Raw genomic sequence first — 20875 nt, 5'->3', positions numbered from 1 at the left:
TTGTAAAACTTCACAAACGGGGCTGGCTCCATGGCCCAGTGGTTAAGTTCGCGCTGCGGCGGCCCAGGGTTCGGATCCTGGGCGCGGACATGGCACCGCTCTTCAGGCCACGGTGAGGCGGCGTCCCACATCCCACAACTAGAAGGACCTGCAACTAAGATATACAACTGTGTACAGGGGAGGATTTGGGGAGATAAAGCAGAAAAAAAAAAAAAGATTGGCAACAGTTGTTAGCCCAGGTGCCAATCTTAAAAAAAAAAACTTCACAAACAATCCTGCTGGAATTTTCCCTGGGGCTGCACTGAATGTATAGATCATTTTGGGAGAACCGTTATTCTGAAAACCTGAGCATTTCAAGCTATAAACAGTATATCTCCACTTACTTAGTTCTTATTGGATTTTTCTCAGGAATCATTTATGGTTTTCAGTGTCGAGGTCTTATGCGTCATTTGTTAGATGTTTTCCTAAATATTTGATGTTTTTGATGATATTTTTAAATGGCATCGTTTAAAAATTTTTATTTTCTATTTCTTTGTTGGTAGTATTTAGAAAGTACCTAGAAATAAAATCAGCTTTGTATTTGAATCCAGCAACATTACTAAATTATAATATATTGCTAGAGATTCTTTTTTATTTTTTGTGTGCACCATCATGTGCATCACCTGTGAATAACAACGGGTTTATTTCTTTTCATTCAATCTATATTCCCTTTATTCATTTGTCTTGCCTTAAATACATTGGATAGAGACTTCAACAAATCGTTAAAAATGGGCACACTTGCTTTTAATTCTGATCTTAGGGGGGAAAGCTTTCAATTTTTCACCATTAATTATAATAATTCATCATTACTTATAATTTTCTCTAGAAATTATAGATGGTATTTGTAAGAATGAAGACATTTTCTTTTGTTCTTAGTTTTCTAAGGGTTTTGCATTTCTTGTATAAACCCTACATGGTTATGATATATTATATATTTTATATTTTTCTTTATTTGCTGATATTTTTCAAATATTGAAAAGGTTATTGAATCATCGTTATCTTTTAAAATGTCATTCTCATTCCTGATATTGATAAATTTTCTTTCCTTCCTTCTTTTCTTCTGTTCCTCCCTCTTTCCTTCCTTCCTTCTCTTTCCCTCCCTCCTTTTTCCTTGTCCCCCTCATCCCTTTCTTTCACACACCTTGCTAGAGGTTTTTCAATTATATTAATTTTTAGAATTCTCTATTGTATATTTGTTTTATATTTTACTGACTTCTGCTCTTATCTTTGTCATTCCCTTGTTATATGTTTTTTTGACTTGATTTGTTATGTTATTTTAGCTTTTTTGTGATGGGAGCATATAATTAATTTTCAGTTTTTCTAATTTTTTTTTTTAAGATTGGCACCTGAGCTAACATCTGTTGCCAATCTTCCTTTTTTTCTTCTTCTTCTTCTCCCCAGAGCCCCCCAGTACATAGTTGTACATTCTAGTTGTGAGTGCCTCTGGTTGTCCTATGTGGGACGCAGCCTCAGCGTGGCCTGATGAGCGGTGCCATGTCCAGGATCCGAACCGGTGAAACCCTGGGCCACCGAAGCACAGCATGTGAACTCAACCACTCAGCCACAGGGCCTGCCCCCAGCGCTTCTTCTTTTTAAGAAATATTTATTTAAGGCTATAAATTGAACTCTAAGTGCTCTAGCTGTCTCCCACAAGTTGGTATGTCATAGATTTATCATTCAATAGAAAATATTTTCAATTTCCCTTTTGACTTCTTCTTTGACTTATGTTTTATTTAGCAAGGTATTGCTTAATTCCCCAAAAGTTGTGAATTTTCTCCTTACCTTTTTGTTATTTCTCACTCAATTCCTCTGTGGCTAGAGAACATACTTTGAATTTTTTTAGTCCTCTGACCTTTGTCGACGTTTTCTTTATGACCCAGGATATGGTCAATTTTGATAAATATTTCTGTGCTGTTGGAAAGAAGATGTAATCTTTTGTTGATTTGTTCAGTGTTGTATGCACAACAATTAAATCCTGTTTGCTAATTCTGTTGTTCAGATATTGTATTGCCCTGCTGATTATTTGTCTGCTTGTTTTATCATCTATTAAGAGATGTGTTAAAATCTCCCACTATGGGGGCCGGCCTTGTGGCGCAGCGGTTAAGTGTGCACATTCCACTTCAGCAGCCCAGGGTTCGCCCCTTTGGATCCTGGGCACGGACCTGTACCACTCATCAAGCCATGCTGTGGCAGGCGTCCCACATATAAAATAGAGGAAGATGGGCACAGATGTTAGCTCAGGGCCAATCTTCCTCAAAAAAAAAAAAAAAAAAAATCTCCCGGTATGTTTGTGGATTCTTCTGTTTCTCCTTTTAGTTCTGGTGGGACGGGCCTTAGTCAAGAACGTGAATAGTTCGTCCTCAGTAACAGGCAGTAAGAGAGAATATGGGCACACCCTGTGTAGATGGCTAGTTGACATAGTAAGAGGCTGTAGAATCTTTTTTGACGGCAAGCCCATAAGCTGAGAATCAAGTTGGGCGGAGGTGTTGGAGTCTGGAAGAAAGCGGAGAGAGAGGTCAAGCAGTAGTCATTTAGGGGAGAGGGAGGGTGAATGGGACGGGGGAATACTGTATGACTGCTGTTGGGAGAGAAAGTCCTCCAGGGGGGCTCACGCTCCTATAAGTCTTGCTGAGTGTGCCAGGAGTGTAAGGCCCTGATCTCTCTTTATTTGGGTCATTTCTCAGGGCTGTGTTTGCAGTGAGCACCGTGAGGGACGAGGCAATGTCTCCCTCGGGGACAGAGAGCAGGCTTGCTTCCACTCTGCTATAAAACAGCAGGTTCCCAAAGGTCAGTGTACTTATCCTGTAACACAGCCTCCTCCACGTGCCGGCATCCATCTCGACCTGTCCCTGTTGCCCTCAGGGGACTCAAGGGTGAGGGGAACCAATGCAAAATACGCTGATACTAAAGCTGATTTCCGTGGCATGAGTGACAAATCCCTTTGTCTCTGGCCCGGGAGTCTAATGCTTTCTGATAGCATCCATGGAACATAGCAAGCGACCTTTATTAGCTTCCAAGTAGGAGAAATCAAATCCCAGACCTGACACCTGTCACTGCGCGTTAAGTGCCTTCATGAGGTTAGTGATCATGAATGTAAAGTGAGATCACTGCACTCTTTCTCTCTGTTTAGCCACGTTCAGGTGTGTGGAGGCAGGCATGGTGTACACTGAGCCTTCAAGTGTTGATGAGACTAGGAAATCGAGGGCATGGGATTTGAAATGGGTTAGGAGGGGAGTGAGGACCCTGAGGGGTGGAAGGAAAATGGCGATTCGACAGATTGAATTTCTGGTGACAACAAAGCCCTTTTCGAGTTGGAGCACCAGCTGGAAGAGGAGGAGGTGGGGAAGGTGGCTCAGGAGTGGGGCTTGACATCGCGCCAAGGGAGCACTGGGCTCACTGGTAATGTCAGGTTTCAGGGTGTGACCATGGAGATGAGAAGTGGAGATCAGGTTGGGGACAAGATCGTTGCAGGAGACAATGTTACGGAACCAGGGGGAAGCATACTGGAAGATCATCTGTGTGTGTGTAGACATCTAGAAGAATTAAGACCGGAGTAGTGTTGGGTCGAATTATAGTAATTCAAGATTTAAAATCTTCAAGCAATGATGGAAAGTGACTGGTGGGGACAGTGGATGACTGCAGTGGGGAGATGTAGCTGATGATATCATCTGATGACACTAGATTCCAAGCCAGAGGGATTTAGGATGAATAATGATATGAAAGGAATCTTCGGTACTGAGGGAAAGTATATCCATGCCTACCGTAAGGTACAAAGATGAGAGCTACTCCCAGAAAATAGTGCAAAATCTTAAGAAAGCTGTGCATTTATTGAAAAATTTGGGTGCAGATTATTTGCTTGCATTGTCTTTTAAGGACACCAATTAAATCACAATGGGGTTCTTATCCTCTGCAATTTCTTAATTTTCTATTTTGTTAATTTCTCCTCTTAATTATTTCCTTTTGTCCACTTCCCTTATGTTTATTCTGCTGTTTTTAAAAACTCGTATCTTTTTTCAGATATTTAGTTTAGTAATTTTTAATCTGTCTTTTAAAAATTATATCCACTTAAGGCTTTAATTTCCCTATAAATGTTTGCCTTAGAATTAGCTCTTCACTTTTGATACGTAAAGTTTTCATGAATTTTCATTAATATACAATTGCTTATTCCAAATAAGTGGTTCTATCGACTAATAAATTTTTCAAAGTGTTTATTGCCCATGTTTTTGTTGGTAAATGTAGTTGTATGGCTTGACGGTCATGAAATTTGGCAGGTAAGGTATACATTTTGAAGAACTGATTGCAAAATGTTTTGTAGCCAGACTAGATTTCTCTAGATATTTCACATATGTTGAAAAAAGAAAAGTGTTTTCTATTAGTTTTGGACCCAGGGTCCCAAACGTGTTTATTTGATCAAGCTTATTATTTAGTGTCTCAAAAATTTTCAACCTTACTAAATTTTGTTTCCTTAAACTATAATACACTAAAATATGCATGTTAAAATTTATATATAAGTACTCTTTGTATTTTTACATCAATTTTTTGGGGTATGTAAGTTGACATTTCTCAGGTGCACGCAAGGTTAGGATTGTTATATCTTTTAGCTGAATTGTTCTTTTTATCAATATGTAATAATTCTCTTTTTCAAGAATGTGTTTTGCCTTAAAATTTACTTTGTTCTATATGATCATTTGTATCAGCTTTATTTTGGCAAGTTTATGATTAGAATATCATTTTTCATAACTTACTTTGAATATTTCTGCATCATTATGATTTGAAATAATCTCTTGTAAAGAGATTTTATTTTTTGAAATTTGGCATAAGAAACTGTGACTTGACTGCTATGTTTAATAAACTTAGCTTTGTTTTTCCTGATATAATTGAATTTACATCTATAATATTATTTGTGCTCTCTATCTAAATGCTATTTTTTTGTTTTAAGATTTTTTCCATTTCTCTTTCTAGTGGATTTGTCGCTTTCCTGCTCTCATTCCCTCCTTCTAAACCTTTGGAATATATCCCTACCGTTTTCCTTCTTATTTTTCTTGAGACTCTGAAATCTCACAGAATTCAAGTAGTATTCTTCACTGACAAAGCAGAAGATGTTTCCTTGTTGTCTCAGACATGACCTGGTTCTCACCATCCAGATCCCCAGGCTGTTTCTACATTGTGCTGGGTGTTCAGTGTTTATCAAAATCTCTTACTTCACCTTTAGTTTCACATTAGTGCAGAGTATGACCAAGAACATGAGGCATGATGACCATGGCACAGCTCATCACCTTCTGTGAGTTTAGGTAACTTGTCTGTTTCCCATTACATTGTTTGTCCTTTTATTCAAATCTGAGATTATATGGAATAGTATAATTATGACGTGACTTTGAGAAATCAATTAGTTAACCGTAGAGAACCCAGTCTTTTCTTCTTTGCATTTTGTACTTCCACGGCTTGTGTCTTTGTGACTACTTACGGGTTTCATGCCCTTCCTAGGAGCAGTTTCACTATTCCCTTACTCAGTGTCACAGGGGAATCCTACAATGCTTTACTCTAACAGCTATGAAACTGTAGTTTTCAACTGTAATTATGCAGAGGAGAAAATTTGAATATTGTCACAATATCATGGGTTGGGAAATTTGCTATTCCAAGGTCGATATAGGGAAACTGCAAAGGGACGCTGAAGATATCCTTGTGTCGCTTTACTGCATCATGTCACTCATAAACCAAGGCGAGGGATATCTTGAAGGAGTAAACAGTGTGGTATCTGCCCTAGGGGCAGATATTGGCTAGATATTCACCAATCCTCTTTCCTCTTTCTGGATATGTAGGAGTACCACCTTTCCCAGCCTCCTTCACATTTAAATTTGAACAGGTGACGGCTTTATAGCCAATGCAATGTAGGCAGAAATAAGGTAAGTCATTAAGAGGCTGGGTCATAAAATTCCCTGCATCATCTTCCTACCATCTCTCTTCCATCCCTGGCTGCGTGATTTCTGAGCACAGTAGGTCCCCACTTACGTGTGGATTTGCTTCCTGCAGTTTCAGTTACCCATGGCCAACTGTGGTCCAAAAATGTTAAGTGGAAAATTCCTGAAGTAAACAATTCGTAAGTTTTAAGTTGAGTAGCATGATGAAATCTTGTGCCGGCCTGCTTTGTCCTGTGTGAGACGTGAATCATCCCTTTGTCCAGGATGTCCACACTGTACACGCTGCCCGCTCGTGAATCACTTAGTGGCCGTCTGGGTTATCAGGTCAACTGTCGCAGTATCGCCGTGTTCAGGTCACTCTCATTTTACTTGATAATGGTCCCAAAGTTCAAGAAAAAGGATGCTGGCAGTTCAGATATGCTGAAAAGAAGCCGTAAAGTGCTTCCTTTAAGTGAAAAGGTGAAAGTTCTCGACTTAAAGAAAGAAAAACATCGTATGCGGACATTGCTAAAATCTACGGTAACTTTTATTACAGTACATTGTTCTAATTGTTTAATTTTATTAGTAGTTATTGTTGTCGATCTCTTACTGTGTCTAATTTAGAAATTAAACGTTATCACAGGCGTGGATGTCTAGGAAAGAACATAGTATATGTAGAGTTCAGTACTATCCACAATTTCAGCATCCACTGGGGGTCTTGGAATGTGTCCCCGTGGATGGGGGGGACCACTGTATCTAAGTCGGTCTCAGAAATAGCAGGACCTCAGATGAAAAGGCCCCGGGGCTCTGAACCACCATGTTGCTCACCAAACACCCAGTTGCATTATTATGTCAATGAAGAGCAAGTAACTGCCTGAGTCTGTTTGGGCTCTTGTAACAAAATATCACATTCTAGGTAGCTTAGAAGCAAGAGAAATTTACTTCTTACAGTTCTGGAGGCTGGGAAGTCCAAGATCAAGACTGGAGTGAGTCCATGATTGGGTGACGACCCACTTCCTGGTTCATAGCTGGCACCTTTGTGCTGTGTCCTCACACAGCGGAAGGGGCAAGGGGTCTCTCTGGGGACTCTCTGGGTCTCAACAAGGGCAGTAATCCCATTCCTGAAGGCTCCACCCTCATAACCTATGCACATCCTAGAGGCCCCATCTCTTAATACCATCACCTTTGAGGGTTAGAATTTCAACACATGAATTTCGAGGAGACACAAACATTCAGAGCATAGCAGTAACTGAATGAAGTCACTTAGAGTTTTGGTTGTTCGTCGCTTCAGCTAGCACCAATGACCTCTCCAACACAGGCCTCCATGTGCTGGTGGGCCGTTCCTCTTTCCACGTCCTTTGACCTCCCAGGGTTTAGCAGAAATTAATTATCCTCGGAATGTCTCAGATGGAACGGCATTGCTATTTTTCTCAATTACTTTTGCTCTTTGTATTAAAATCACAGTAAAGTTTTGTTTGGGATTTGCTTTTTGTATTCCAACTTTCTTTGGAATAAATTGGCAATGAAGATGTTTGATGTGAGCAGCAGTCGAAATTTGTGTTTACTGTAGACATGGTTCCTGTGGTTTCTGTGCTCTGAGCTTAACAGTCGAGAGGGAAAAGCATAATAGTTACACCTTTGTAAGATAAATATACATAAATATGTTTGAGATTGACGAAAAGCAAAATTTAACACTTGAAGAATTCTTAGAGAAGAAAACTCTAAGTCTTAACAAAGAGGCTGTAGCAGTTTAAAACTCATGTTTTTACTGTTTTATCAGTAATCTCTTGATGTTAGAATTCTAGAAGTGTTAGGTATCCTGTGCCTATTATTAATTTTCATTAAAATAATGGAGTTATAAGAATTTCCAGATAATGGAATAAAATATATGTTCACAAAACCATTAACAGTCTATATTATATGATCTAGTCTTTTAAAAAAGAATATCTCAATCCCCTAGGAGCTTAGTATTTAGATAGAGATTATGGACAGAATATGTAATATGAAAAGGCACTATGATATGAATTTTTATGGTAAAATTGTAAAAAATATATTTTTTAATGGAAATGTGGAGAGTGAGACATTTAGCATATAAACTGATATTTAATCTAAAGATGTTATGCTTGATTGTGATGAGGAATTATTTTTGTCAGGGGGACTATGTGAATAAAGACATAAACAGTAATCAGTTCCAAGGAATTTCTAATAAGCTGGTTCAAAAAAAAAAAAGGAGGACAGAGTGTGTGACTGACTGGAAAGGCTGAAAATGCAGCTTGAGGTCATACAGGAGAACTTCTATCTTATCATTTAAGCATTTGCAGATTTTCTTTATGCAGCGGGAGCCAGTAGCAGTTAAACATTCAGGCTTTTGCAACTAAGAATGACTCAAGAATTCTTGTGGCAGATGGGTGGAAGGCTGGTGACAAGTGTTAAGGCTGAAATCTTCTTAACTATGTTTTACAGTACACTATCCCAGCTATGTTGGTTCTATACGCTGAAGTAATAGTAGCGAAGAATAGTAGTGAAATCATGGGGTAGATAAAAGTGACATAATATTTGGTCGTGTACTTGATGTATTTGTGGCATGGGGATAGCAGAGTTGACAATGACTCCTAGCATCCAAAGAGGGGTATTGGATGAACTGGTGGAAAGTGGAGCCATTGACTATGTTAGGAAATGCAAAAGGAAGAGAAAAAATGAGGTCTCAAAATTTAGATTGTGTTCATTTAACTTGTCCTTACAAAATCCAGTTTTATAAAAACTGCAAACATAAAAACAGTGGTCATTATTTGGAAGCATATAAAGCATCATCAAATAAAGGATTCAGAATGAACGCAACAGATACTATGACCGTAACCCACCAGCGAGTGCTGCTGAAATTCCGTGCCAGGTTAACATTTTGATTTGGATGAACAAAATATGTGTCCTTTTATACTCTCACAATGGAACTTGAATTAGAGGTCCTTCTTGTAAAGCCCGTAAACAGCTTCCATGTTTCACGTCCTCCCATGTTCCTAATGGCTATATGTAATTTCTGGGACCATTACTACCTTTTCCATTACATATTCTGCAGCCAAAATATACATTAATACAGTAAATTGTGTTGCTTTAAACCACTAAGTTCATGTCAATTTGTTCTGGCAACAATAGGAAATGACTACAGTCAGCTTGGGGGCTTATAGTATTCCAAAGGTAAGTGGAATTTTGGGCAGAATTTGTCTCATGGTTGGTCCAAAAGGTTTGTGAATTGAAACTGTGATCATTTATTCCGTTTCTTAATGAGTACGGGACAGCAGCAGAATCCCTACGTTGGCTCCTAACTATGAAGAGTGAGTACTGTTATCGTAGGAAGAGTCCTTGAAAAGCCCTTCGAAATTCATCGGACTATTGCAGTAGCAAGGCACAAGCAATATGGCGTGCGTGGCATGGCAAGAATGGTGGCGTCATCAGAGAACGAAGATGCAGAGGTGGTGATTCTCATCACATCTCCAATTACTTCACTTGTTTAACTTGTGCTGCAAGTGGATGGAGTTTGGATAAGGACCGTGGTTTATCACTAAATCAATCAGAAGTCTTAATTTCTGTGTATTAGATGATGGCAGGTTAAACTCATTTGTCAATTCTCGTGGCCCAGAAGTCTCAGCCGTGTCTCCCGAATGAAAGTCTTCGCTGCATTTAGCAGCTCTTCCCACTTAGAAAGAAGCACAGTGCTCGTTGGGCTTCTTTACATTTTGGAGGGAACACACACACCAAATGATGTGCTGTTCTGACCTGTTTTCTGGATGACCCAGGAGGCAGGCAGCTTTGATTGGGTCCCAAAGCTAGAGAAGACTTTGCAAGTCTTTTTTTTTTAATTGAGTACAATTGACATATAACATTATTGTTTGTTGTTTTTTTTAAAGATTTCACATAGGGCCAGCCCCGTGGCCAAGTGGTTAAGTTCACGTGCTCCACCTCGGCGGCCCAGGGTTTCACTGGTTCAGATGCTGGGCGTGGACCTAGTACCTCACATGAAGCCATGCTGAGGCGGCGTCCCACACAGCAGAACTAGAAGGACCTACAACTAGAATATACAACTATGTACTGGGGGGCTTTGGGGAGAAGAAGAAGAAGAAGACGAAAAAGATTGGCAACATGTTAGCTCAGGGTCAATCTTTAAAAAAAGATTCCACATATAACTGAGATCATCCAGTATTTGTCTTTCCCTATCTGACTTACTTCACTTAGCATAATGACCTCAAGGTCCAGCCATGTCGTTGTTGCAAATGGCAGAATTTCCTTATTTTTTATGGCTGAATAATACTCAATTGTGTGTATATATATACACATACAACATTTTCTTTATCCATCCATCCATCGATGGACGCTTAGGTTGTCTCCACGTTTTGGCTATTGTAAACAATGTTTCAATGAACGTGGGGATATTTTTTTGAGACAGTGATTTAATTTCCTCCAAATATCTACCCAGAAGTGAAATTGCTGGATCACGTGAACCTTGCAAGTCTTGGCTGAATAGCAGGTAGTGCTACTATTTGGGCCTTAAAATGTAAAGATATTTAAAGCATCTACGTTAAATCAATTTAACGTGTGGAGACTAGGAAAGCCTCAAAAGAAGAATCATAGGGCATTTGCCTCTGGTTATGGAGTAAATCCATACCATCACAAGCACAGAACTATCATAATTTCTAGAACAACTACTTGGCCCTAGTTGAAACTAAATGTCAGACTCTGGGACATTAAGCTTTCTCAAATAGCTGTCTGTAGTCACTGTGTCCACATGTCACTTCCTAGTCTCTCCTTAAGCTCTTATCATTGAGTTTTCATCTTCCTCATTCCACTAAAATTGCTCTTCACAAATCATTAATGACAGCTGTGTTTACAGATGCCACCCTCAAATCTTGGTCCACATATTATTTACTATCTAAGGAGAGTGACGCATTGGCAACTCTTTTATTCTTGATACACTTTCTCATAGTTCCTAAATCGCCATCTTCTTGAGGTTCTTTCCTGCCCCAGTGGTGGCTATCTCCCATCATCCTTTGCTACCCGCTCCTTCTGCGCTGGATCTCTTGACTTTGTAGCACCTCAGGGATTGTTGCTAGTTCTCCTTCTCTCCTCTATCTTCATATTCTCTTTCTGTGTACACATCTGGTTATTTGGCTTGTCAACTTAAACAGCAAATTCGCCTTTTGTTTTACCCTCAAAATGAGTTTATTTAGGAATAGCCCCCAAATTGCAATTGAGGATGTTCCTGCTATGATGAACCACAGGCAAATCTGGAAAACAAAGGCGGGTAAAAACAGTTCAGGGTGGCAACGGCTCCTCATTGGCTGAGCTGCAGCATTTTTCACTGGCTGGGCAGTTGCTGGGTGGGAGAGAAATCTTCCTTCAGTGGTAAAGTGGTTTTACTTCCTGTTGAAGATGCAAGGGCACTTGTCTTCCTGTTTAGTGTGACTGAGATGTGGGATAGGGCATGAGAGCTCCCCCTACAGGCCTTCCCCCACTCCAATTTAGTTAAGGTTGCTTTTATTAATTTCCACAACCTCTACTCAACATTGCACTGGACGTTCTAGCCATTGAAATAGGGGATGAAAAGAGCTAAAAGACATAGAAGTTAGAAAGGAAAGATTAAAACTGTTATTACTTGCAAATTACATACTTGCTTTGGGTTTTCTAGGTACACACTCTACATAAACTTAGAATTAATTATGAATTAAGCAATGTTGCTGTGCATAGGTCAATAAATAAAAGGCAATTGTATTTCTGTATACCTACGATAAAGAAATAAAAAATGAAAACAAATCATACCATTTACATAAAACAGGAGAAATACTTAGGTATGAATCCAACAAAATGAACAAGCCCCCTACACTGAAAAACGCAAAATTTCTCTAAGAAATTAAAGAAGGCCTAAATAAGGAAGAATATTACATTCATGGACTAGAAGGCTCAGTAAAGATATAAAATTTTCTCCAAATGCACGTAATGCAATTAATGATTAAAAATCACAGAAATTTTTTGTGGAAATCGACAAGATGAGTCTAAAAGTCGTACAAAGATGCAAAGGGCCAAAAAGAACCAAGAGAATCTTCAGAAGGAGATTAAAGCTGGAGAACATTTGCTGCCATGTGTAGAGATCTATCATAGTGATACAATGTTTAAGACAGCGGGATGCTGGTGCAAGGAGAGAGAAACCGGCCAATGGAACAGAATAGAGTCCTGTAATACACCCATACACATGTGGTCACCTGATGTATGACAGAGGTGTCACTGCAGTGCAATGATGCTGCCCCAAATCAATCCGGGGTATGTGAGTGTAAAATAAAGTTTTTAGAGGGAACAGGAAATGCCTCCTAACCTTGGAGTCGGCAAAGATATTTTTAACAGGAAACAAGAAGCATTAACCATAAAATAAAAATATTGTAAGTTGTACTCTATTTTTCACAAGGACATTTTCCATCAGACAGAAACTTTAAGAGAGTGAAAAATCAATGCACAGAATGAGAGAAGACGTTTTCAATCTACATATATGATATAGGATTTATATCGACAATATATTTTAAAAACTTATAAAAATCAATAAGAAGAATACATCTCAAAAGAAAAAAGGGGCAGAAATGTGATAAGCCGCTTCACTGGACAGGCTATCCTAAAAATCAGTAAACATCAGAAAAGCTCATCAAAGAGACTAGTACACACAGTAGAATGACTACACTGAAAAAGAAAGAAAATACCTAGTATTCTTTGGAAAACAACGGGAACTCTTCCACACTTTCTATGAGAGTGTAAATTAGCACAATTCTTTTTTTAAAGCCACTTTATTGAGTTGTGATTGACATGTAAAAAACTGCACATGTTTAATGTACACAACTCTATGAGTTAGCATAAGTATACAGCTGTGAAACCATCACCACCATCAAGGCCATAGGCAAATCCATCACCTCTCAAAGTTTCCTTCTGCCCCTATTATTAATGTTATTATTTTAATAACACTTAACATAAGATCTGCTCTCTTAGGAAACATTAAATATACACTACACTATTGTTAGCTATAGGCACCATGCTGTATGGTGGATCTCCAGGACTTATCTATCTTGCATAACTGTAACTTTGTCCCTTTTGACCATAACCTCCCCATTTCCCCTTTCCCCAGCCCACAGAAACCATCATTCTACTCTCTGCACCTCTGAGTTTGACTATTTTAGATTCCACACGTAAGTGAGATAATAGAGTATTTGTCTTTCTGTCTCTGGCTTATTTCACTTAGCATAATGTACTCCAGGTTCATCCAAGTTGTCACAAATGGTAGGATTTCCTTCTTTTTTAAGGGTGAATAATATTCCATTGTATGTATATACCACATTGCACATACTTGTCCAGTAGGTACATACCTCCATACTCTTTTCCACAGTGGCTGCACCAGTTTACATTTCCACCAACAGTGCACTGAGGATTCCCTTTTCTCCACAGCCTCACCAACACTTACTATCTTTTCTTTTTATAGTAGCCATGCTTCAGACGTGAGGTAATATCTTACTGTGTTTTGATTTGCATTTCCCTGATGATTAGTGATTTTGAGCACTGTTGGTCATTTGTATGTCTTCTTTGAGAAATGTCTATTGAGGTCCTTTGTGCATTGTTTAAGTAAGTATTTCATTTTTTCTCTGAGTTATATGAGTTCCTTATCTATTTTTTGGATATTAACCCTTTATTGCATATATGGTTTACAAATATTTTTTGCCCAATCCATAGGTTCCCTTTTAATTTTGTTAATTGTTCCTTTGCTGTGAAGAAGCTTTTTAGCTTGAATTAGTCCCACTTGTTTATTTTTGCTTTTGTTTTATGTACTTTTGGTGTCATATTCAAGAAATCATTGCCGAGACTAATATCAAGGAGCTTTTACTCTGTTTTCTCCTAGGGGTTTTATGGTTTTAGGTCTTATGTTTGAGTCTTTAATCCATTTTGAGTTGATTTTTGTGTATGATGTCAGATAAGGGTCCAATTTCATTTTTTTGTATGTGGATATCCAGTTTTCCCAGCACCATTTATTGAAGAAACTATCCTTCTCATCATGTATTCTTGGCGCCCTTATCGAAGATTTGGTCACGATTTATGTGTAGGTTTACTTTGGGCTTTTTTTTCTGTTTCGCTGGTCTATGTGTCTATTTTTATCCCAGCACCATACTGTTTGACACTTTAGCTTTGCAATACACAGTCATCAGCTGCATAACGACGTATTGGTCGGTGACAGACCACATACACCATACGATTAGTCCCTTACAGCCTAAGTGTGTTGTAGGCTCTCCATCTGGGTTTGTGTAAGTACACTCTATGATGTTTGCACAATGATGAAACACTCATTTCTCAGAATGTATCCCCATCAAGTGATGCATGACTGTAATTTGAAGGCAGGAAGTAAGATGCCTCCAGCTTTGTTCTTGCTCAAGATTGCTTTGGCTATTCGGGGTCTTCTGTGTTTCCATTCCAGTTTTAGGACTGTTTTTCTATTTCTGTGAAAAATGCCATTGAAATTTTAATAGGGATTGCATTGAATTTGTAGGTCACTTTGGGGAGTACGGACATTTTAACAATATTAATTCTTCCAATCCGGGAGCATGGGATATCTTTCCATTTATTTGTGTCTTCTTTGATTTCTTTCATCAATGTCTTAGTTTTCAGTATACAGATCTTTCACCTCCTTAGTTGAATTTATTCCTAAGTACTTTATTGTTTTTGATGCCGTTGTGAATGAGGTTGTTTTCTTAATTTCTTTTTCGGATAGTTTGCTGTTAGTGTATAGAAACACAACTGATTTTTGTACATTGATTCTGCATTCTGTAACTTCACTGAATCCATTTATTCTAACAGTTTTTGGTGAAGTCTTTAGGGTTTCCTATATATAAGATTCTTTCTTCTTTAATAGTTATGCTCATTTGCATTCTTCTCCATAAAGAAAAAAGTAAGTTACCTTGAAGTCCCAAGGAGCAGTATTCCTCCCAAACAGGATTCTCACCTTTAGCATTGGCCTGCGCCTGCGCACTCCGCGGCCTGGACTCCCGCTCAGGCTTCGGCTCTAGGGGCGGCCCGAGTTGCATGCTGGGATCAATCGGATCGTAGAGCTCCAGGGTTCTGACGCTCCTTCCTGTTTCGGACTATATTTCCCAGCGGCCACCGCGCCAAATTAACCGGTCCGTTTCCCGTCCCCAGGATCGTGGGCGTAGCAGGTGAGGCCCTCGGGTCCGAGAAAGACGTCACAGCCTGGGGGAGGTCTCTGCGGACTAGCACCCCAACAGGACCGGCCTGTGACGTGATGGAGCCTCAGGCTCGTGCGCGCGCGGGCAGCCGGGGAGGGGGATCGTGCGATCGCGAGTGACGGGCGCCGAGCGTGGGCGTGTGCGCGGGAGGGCGCGCGTGGTGCCCCGCGCGGGGCAGCGCAGGGCCTGCGGGGGCTGCTGTGACGCGGGAGGGGCGTGCGGACCCTGAGCTGGCTCTGCTGCGGCTGAGTGTCGCCGAGCCCAGTGGCCTGCTGCTTCCTGCGTCTTCTCCCCTCCCGGCCCCGGGGGCTGCCGCAGAGCGGTGGGCACAGCAGCGCGGTGAGATCCTGCGCCTGGAAGGAAGGTTTCCCCAAGAAGGCACAGACCTGGGCTTGGGCTGGGAGATTAGAGCTGGAGGTGCCTCTGAGCCCCCCTTTTCCCCGCTCGCCCCCACCTGTTGAGAACCCCCGCGTTCTCAGAGCTCTGTCCCCAGGAGCCAGCTTCGGACTCAGGGACCGACTCCTCCTCCTTTTACTTCCATCCCATTTTGTGCGAAGTAAAGGAAGGTGTGGGCCTGGAAGGGGCTTTCACATTTAGTCTGCGCTCCAGGAAAAGCCTGGGGTCTCACGCTTGCCTTCTCCTCCCCCAGTCGTACCGTTATCCCAAAGAAGGACCGCAAGGAGGATGAGAGTACTATTGCGGCGCGTCTGAAAGTCAAGGGTGAGTTCGTGCTTTGTTTTTCTTTAAGAAATGCGTTTCTGTTTTTAGAATATAGAGGTTCCGGTAAATTTTCAGTAAATGGAGAGAGACCTGCAAATTGATACCCCACCATTGTGGTCGACCATTGTCCCTCATCCCTTTACTTAATATCCACTTAGCCATTTGGTAAATTGTTTACATCTTCTTGTGCACTCTCTTTTTTTAAGATGATATGGAAATAAACTTCCAGAGATTGATGTTAAAGCTTTATTTTAGACTCTGATTAGGTAAGAAGGAAATTAGTGTCGAGGTGGAACCACACACCAGGTATCTTTTGGTCTTTACGGGCCTGCTTTTTGAAGCACGGGAAGAATGGAGATGGTCACATGGTTTCAGTCGGTCTGTGAGGCTTTAGGAGTGGGGAAGTGATAGCCACAGAAGATGGTGTCAGTACGAGCCAGAATTTTTCCAGGGAGTCCCACCAGTTGGCATTTGTCTTCCTGGCCCGGTTTCCTTTGAGGTTTGGCAGCCAAGGTGTGTTTTGGTTTTCATCTTGTGTGGACTGTGGGAAGCAGTGTCATGTTGTGGTTAAGAGTGGGGGCTGTGGACCCAGGGTATCTGGGTTGGAATCTTGGCTCTCTTTCTCGTCTCAGGTCTGTAATGAACATTAGATGAGTTAATATGTGTGAAGCCCCCTAGAGCAATGCCAGCCATTTAATAAGTGCATGGTATGTTTTAGCTGTTACTCATGCGTCGTCGTTTTAGCTCATTCCTCTCAACTCTCTATACAACAGGAGCATTAGGAATGTGTGATTTATTGGGATTGCTGTCTGCATATTAAGAAAATGAGTGAGATGCTCAAGTGATCTAGAATAGAAATTCTTAATGTGAGTCCCTGTGATTCCATTTATGGTTATTTATGGACCACAAACTCCTTGAAATAGTATATGGAAGTGTTAGAGAATTTATAATGGTGGTGTTTGGGGGGAGAGAATGTAGATAGTTTCATGGGATTATCAGAAGTGTATGTGACCCAAAAGGCTTGGACCCATTAGTGTGGGTTGGTGATTCTCAATGGGGTGTGTGTGTGTGTGTTTGTGTGTGTGTGTGAGGCTTGGACCCATTGGTGTAGATCATTGATTCTCAGTGGGGTGTGTATGTCTGTGTGTGTGTTTGTGTGTCTGTGGGGGGGGGGGTAGTTTGGATCCATTGGTGTGGATCATTGATTCTCAGTGGGGGGTGTGTGTCTGTGTGTGTGAGATGGCCCCTTCCAGGGGACATTTGGTAATATTTAGAGACAGTTTTGCTTGCCACACTGGGGGACAATGCCACTTGGATTTCACAGGTACAGGACAAGGATGCTACTAAATATTCCATAATGCACACGCCAGCCCTCCCCACCCTCCCAACAAAGAATTATTTGGGCCAAAACGTCAGTAATGCTGAGTTTGAGAAACCCTGGTTTAGAATCAAAGGACCCTAATACCTGGAGAGACATTTTAAACGATCTTATACAAACTGAGTAGTTAAGCAAATCATACTAGACTCGGGTGCTAGAATATGATGCACTTAATAAAGTTCTGCTTATAAAGAATCATGAGAAGAGAAAATATTTGATACAACGTTAAGCAGTCTTCATGTTGTGAACAGCAGTGCTCAAGAAAATCTTGTATGTGACTCCCATTTCCCGAGCGAGGGCGTTCTGTAAGCATCAGATCCAAAGGGATATTTTAATTGGCTGTTCAGTGAAGAGAAGCGAGCGTGGGGCTGTATCTTCCACGCGTTTTCTCACTCAGTCTGCACGTGCCACTTACCTGCCTTGTGTTCTTTTGGAGAAGAATCCTCATAATGAAAATGTCTGATTATATTGGTGAGATGGAGCTAAAGGATGTTAGCACTGGTTGATGGTATTTGTTGTGGTCACATTGATTTCTTTGTTGACCCTCATGACAAGCTCAGTTTTTTAGTGATTGGAAGTGCTCCCTCCCTGATAACTCTGTTTTTATTTTTTAATTTGGAAGTAGCTTTATTGTGTAGTTTTAATGATGGAATAGGGTGGAACTGTTCTTTTTAAAAGCTTAAAAAGAAGAAAGTTAAAATTATAGTCCCACCCTCTAGAGATAGTCATTATTGATGTTTTGGTTTATGTTTTTCGAATTGTTATTTCTGTGTGGATAGGAGAGTTTTGCTTCTGTAGAATAGAATGAGTTTGAAAAATAAATTCAATTCAGATGTGGTTTTCATTCATTTCTGGGTCTGGGAGAGAAGAGCAAAGTGCCAGTCCCTCCCTCTGAGGGTTCTGTGCCAAGAGTGCCTTTTCTCCTTGTCTTTATGAGAACATTTTTTGCTAGTGTTATTTAAGAATTTCATTCTCCAGGCTAGCCTTTGAATGTTTTTGGTTAGCATTCTAAGAAAGAGGCCTTATACTGTATTTTACTATCTGACTTATACAAGAAAAAAGAAAACAGTAGAATTAAGTTTCTTTAGCAGATGTCATCTTCTTTCTCCTCAGTAATAATGAGGACACATCTCTAACAGTTATTGTATGTCATTGTATGTTTTCACTGAATTTTCTTTCTACTCTTCCTGACAGCTCTCTGTGCTGGTAACTCTGTTTTACAAACGAGGAAATAGAGGCACCGAGCAGTTAATTGTCCCAGTTCAGGTCCACATCCTGAATGTGAAGACAAAACTTGTGAGGTTTCTTTACTAATGACAGGGTACCATATTTGAATTTAGGTGGACTTTCAAAATCCTGCTTGCTTCACGTAATAATTCATCATAAATGTTTTCTTCGTCAATTAATGTGACCATCACAATGAATAATGGCCTGGTATGCCATCATATAGTGGCCTGTAGTTTATTTAACCATGTGCCAACTGTTAGATACTTAATTTTCTGATTTTTGGTCATTCTTTGGTGATCATCCTTGTGCGTATATTGTGTGAGCTTCTATAGCTGTTTCCTGTGGAAAATTTCTAGAACTGGAGTTTGGGTTAATCATAAGATGCTCAGGTGCCTGCAAGGTGGTAGATAGTGTGATTATACTTGGAGGATGTAATGACTGAAAGACCCACCCACCACTTTTAAGCTTCTTTTTATCCAGCAGAGAAAATAAAATCTGAATAAGAATAAGGATATGGCAGAATTGATAAGGCCATCAGAAAACTTCACCTAGCATACTTTGAGAGTTGACAGGAAGGAGACCTGTTTTACTCTGTAGTCACCAAGCTCTGACCAAAGTCTAATAAGCCCATGGGATTTCTGTAGCATTAAATCAAATCCTGTTGTGAGATTTGAACCTGACTTAGAAATTCTAAATATGTTAAATGCAAAGTGACTAATAACAGAAGGTGACTCGGCAGCTGTTGAGAGAACACGATGACTAAAATGACAGGTTTAGAAACGTAATAAACCTTCTATTAGGAAGACGTGAGAGGAGCAGCAATGAGAGCATCGCTGACGCACACAGGATATTGCCTGGGGGCCTGCAGACGTTTTTTCTAAAAATGAATCTAACATAATCAGATAAAAACAGACATCTTAGGGTTGGTTCAGGAATTGGGAAATGAAGGGAACAAACCCATGACGTGAAGACAAGAGGTCACTAGAGTTCCTGAGTTTCCCCACCAAGGTCGGAGGGAAGCTGTCTGGATAAAAGGTGGTCCTTCATCCGGTTTGGAGGACACTTTCCTCATAGGGAAAAATCTGTAAACGTATGTGAATGCATGTGTGTGTGTCTGTATTTGAATATAACTGTATGTATATTCCACGTTAATGCCTGGCCACAGTTAGAACAATTATGAAACAACCTTAAACAGAAAGTAGAGAATTGGGGCCATAATACAGAGTTAAGAACTGTTAACGTGGCATATAATTTTCTGGAATTTTTTTCTCTCAACGTCTGTTAGTCTTTATAGTTATTTATACATATATTTTATGTGTGTAACCATATCACACATCCTGTTTTGTAGGCTGATTTTTCTGCTGCCCTTATATCTTGAACATTTAGTGACCACTGAGTATTCATTGCGTGGCTGCTCTGCTTTATTTAACCCGGTGGCTTTGTTGGGCTCGGAATGCCGAGCAGTGCCTGAGCAGTGCCATCGACAGCCTTTCCAGATTTCATGCTGCGCTCCACTTCCCCAGCCCCCACTTCACCAAGAATTCTGGTTTGGATGATGTGACCCCTTCCCAGCCCTGAAACCTGGGAGCGGGTGGGAAGGATCTGCACGGAGCAGGAGGAGGGGCCGGTCCTAGGCCTACATGCGCATCCCAGGAGTGGACGGCTGGCCAGGATCCCTCCTGCTGAGATATTTTGGAGGACAATAGGTTCCCTGGGGTTTGGAGGAGAGCTTGATTTTGTCCATACTCCTCTTACTGGTTGCCATTTGCATGAGAGAGTGAGCGTGTGTGTGTGTGTGTGTGTGTGTGTGTGTGTGTGTGCACGCGCGTGGATGTGTGCGAAGAGAGAAGGGATGGAAGAGGAGTCTGAGGGGGGTAGTTGAGACATAGAAATGGAGGAAACAATTGTTCTATTAATTTAAGTCACTTTGAGAGCACTGAGGCACAGCTTTCCTTAAACCCTTCTTTCTTTTCTCTAGGAGAGGAAGCATGAGGAAGATTGACCTGTTTTGTAATTCTAAAAACATGGTCCACGTAAGTTGCTATTTCTTCCCCTTGAAATATGATGACTTTCAGGTTAGGTGACAGTTATGACTTCCCCTGGAGCTCCCTTAAGGATCCATGATCCTACACCCCAGTTGGTCCCATTACAGTGAAGGTTGGTGGGAAAAGAAAGCTCAGTGCTCTTCCTGTCCGTGTCTCTCTTTTCCAACTGGTGTTGACGTTTTCTTTAAATGCATTGTTTAACTTCTGCTTTGTGCTCTGTCCTCTGTCAAAGGAAACGCTGGAGCCATGGGGGGTCGGTCCCCACAGGGAAGCGGGTTTGTGGGGTTTGAGAAGTTAGAGTTGACTGGCTCATTT

At 40.6% G+C, this 20875-nt stretch overlaps 1 protein-coding gene across 8 annotated transcripts in view; it reads left to right on the top strand.

Annotated features, from left to right (window-relative positions):
- Positions 1 to 14972: 14972 nt before the first annotated feature.
- The window catches only part of LOC106843288 (zinc finger protein 780A), a 31874-nt gene continuing 25971 nt past the window's right edge, over positions 14973 to 20875 (top strand). For 2 of the 8 annotated variants that reach the window (XM_070499181.1, XM_014860251.3), the window contains exons 1-3: positions 14973 to 15160; positions 15840 to 15910; positions 20494 to 20548. In XM_070499181.1, coding sequence (XP_070355282.1) covers positions 20504 to 20548 — 45 coding nt within the window. In that variant the 5' untranslated portion in view covers positions 14973 to 15160; positions 15840 to 15910; positions 20494 to 20503. Of the gene's footprint in view, positions 15530 to 15839; positions 15911 to 20493; positions 20549 to 20875 lie in introns of all 8 variants that reach the window. The other 6 variants (XM_070499182.1, XM_070499178.1, XM_014860248.3 and 3 more) reach the window with 5 other exon arrangements.

The sequence above is a fragment of the Equus asinus genome, chromosome 26 (assembly GCF_041296235.1).
Source record: "Equus asinus isolate D_3611 breed Donkey chromosome 26, EquAss-T2T_v2, whole genome shotgun sequence".
Lineage (NCBI taxonomy): Eukaryota > Metazoa > Chordata > Mammalia > Perissodactyla > Equidae > Equus > Equus asinus.
This window is presented reverse-complemented; position numbering and strand designations above follow the sequence as displayed.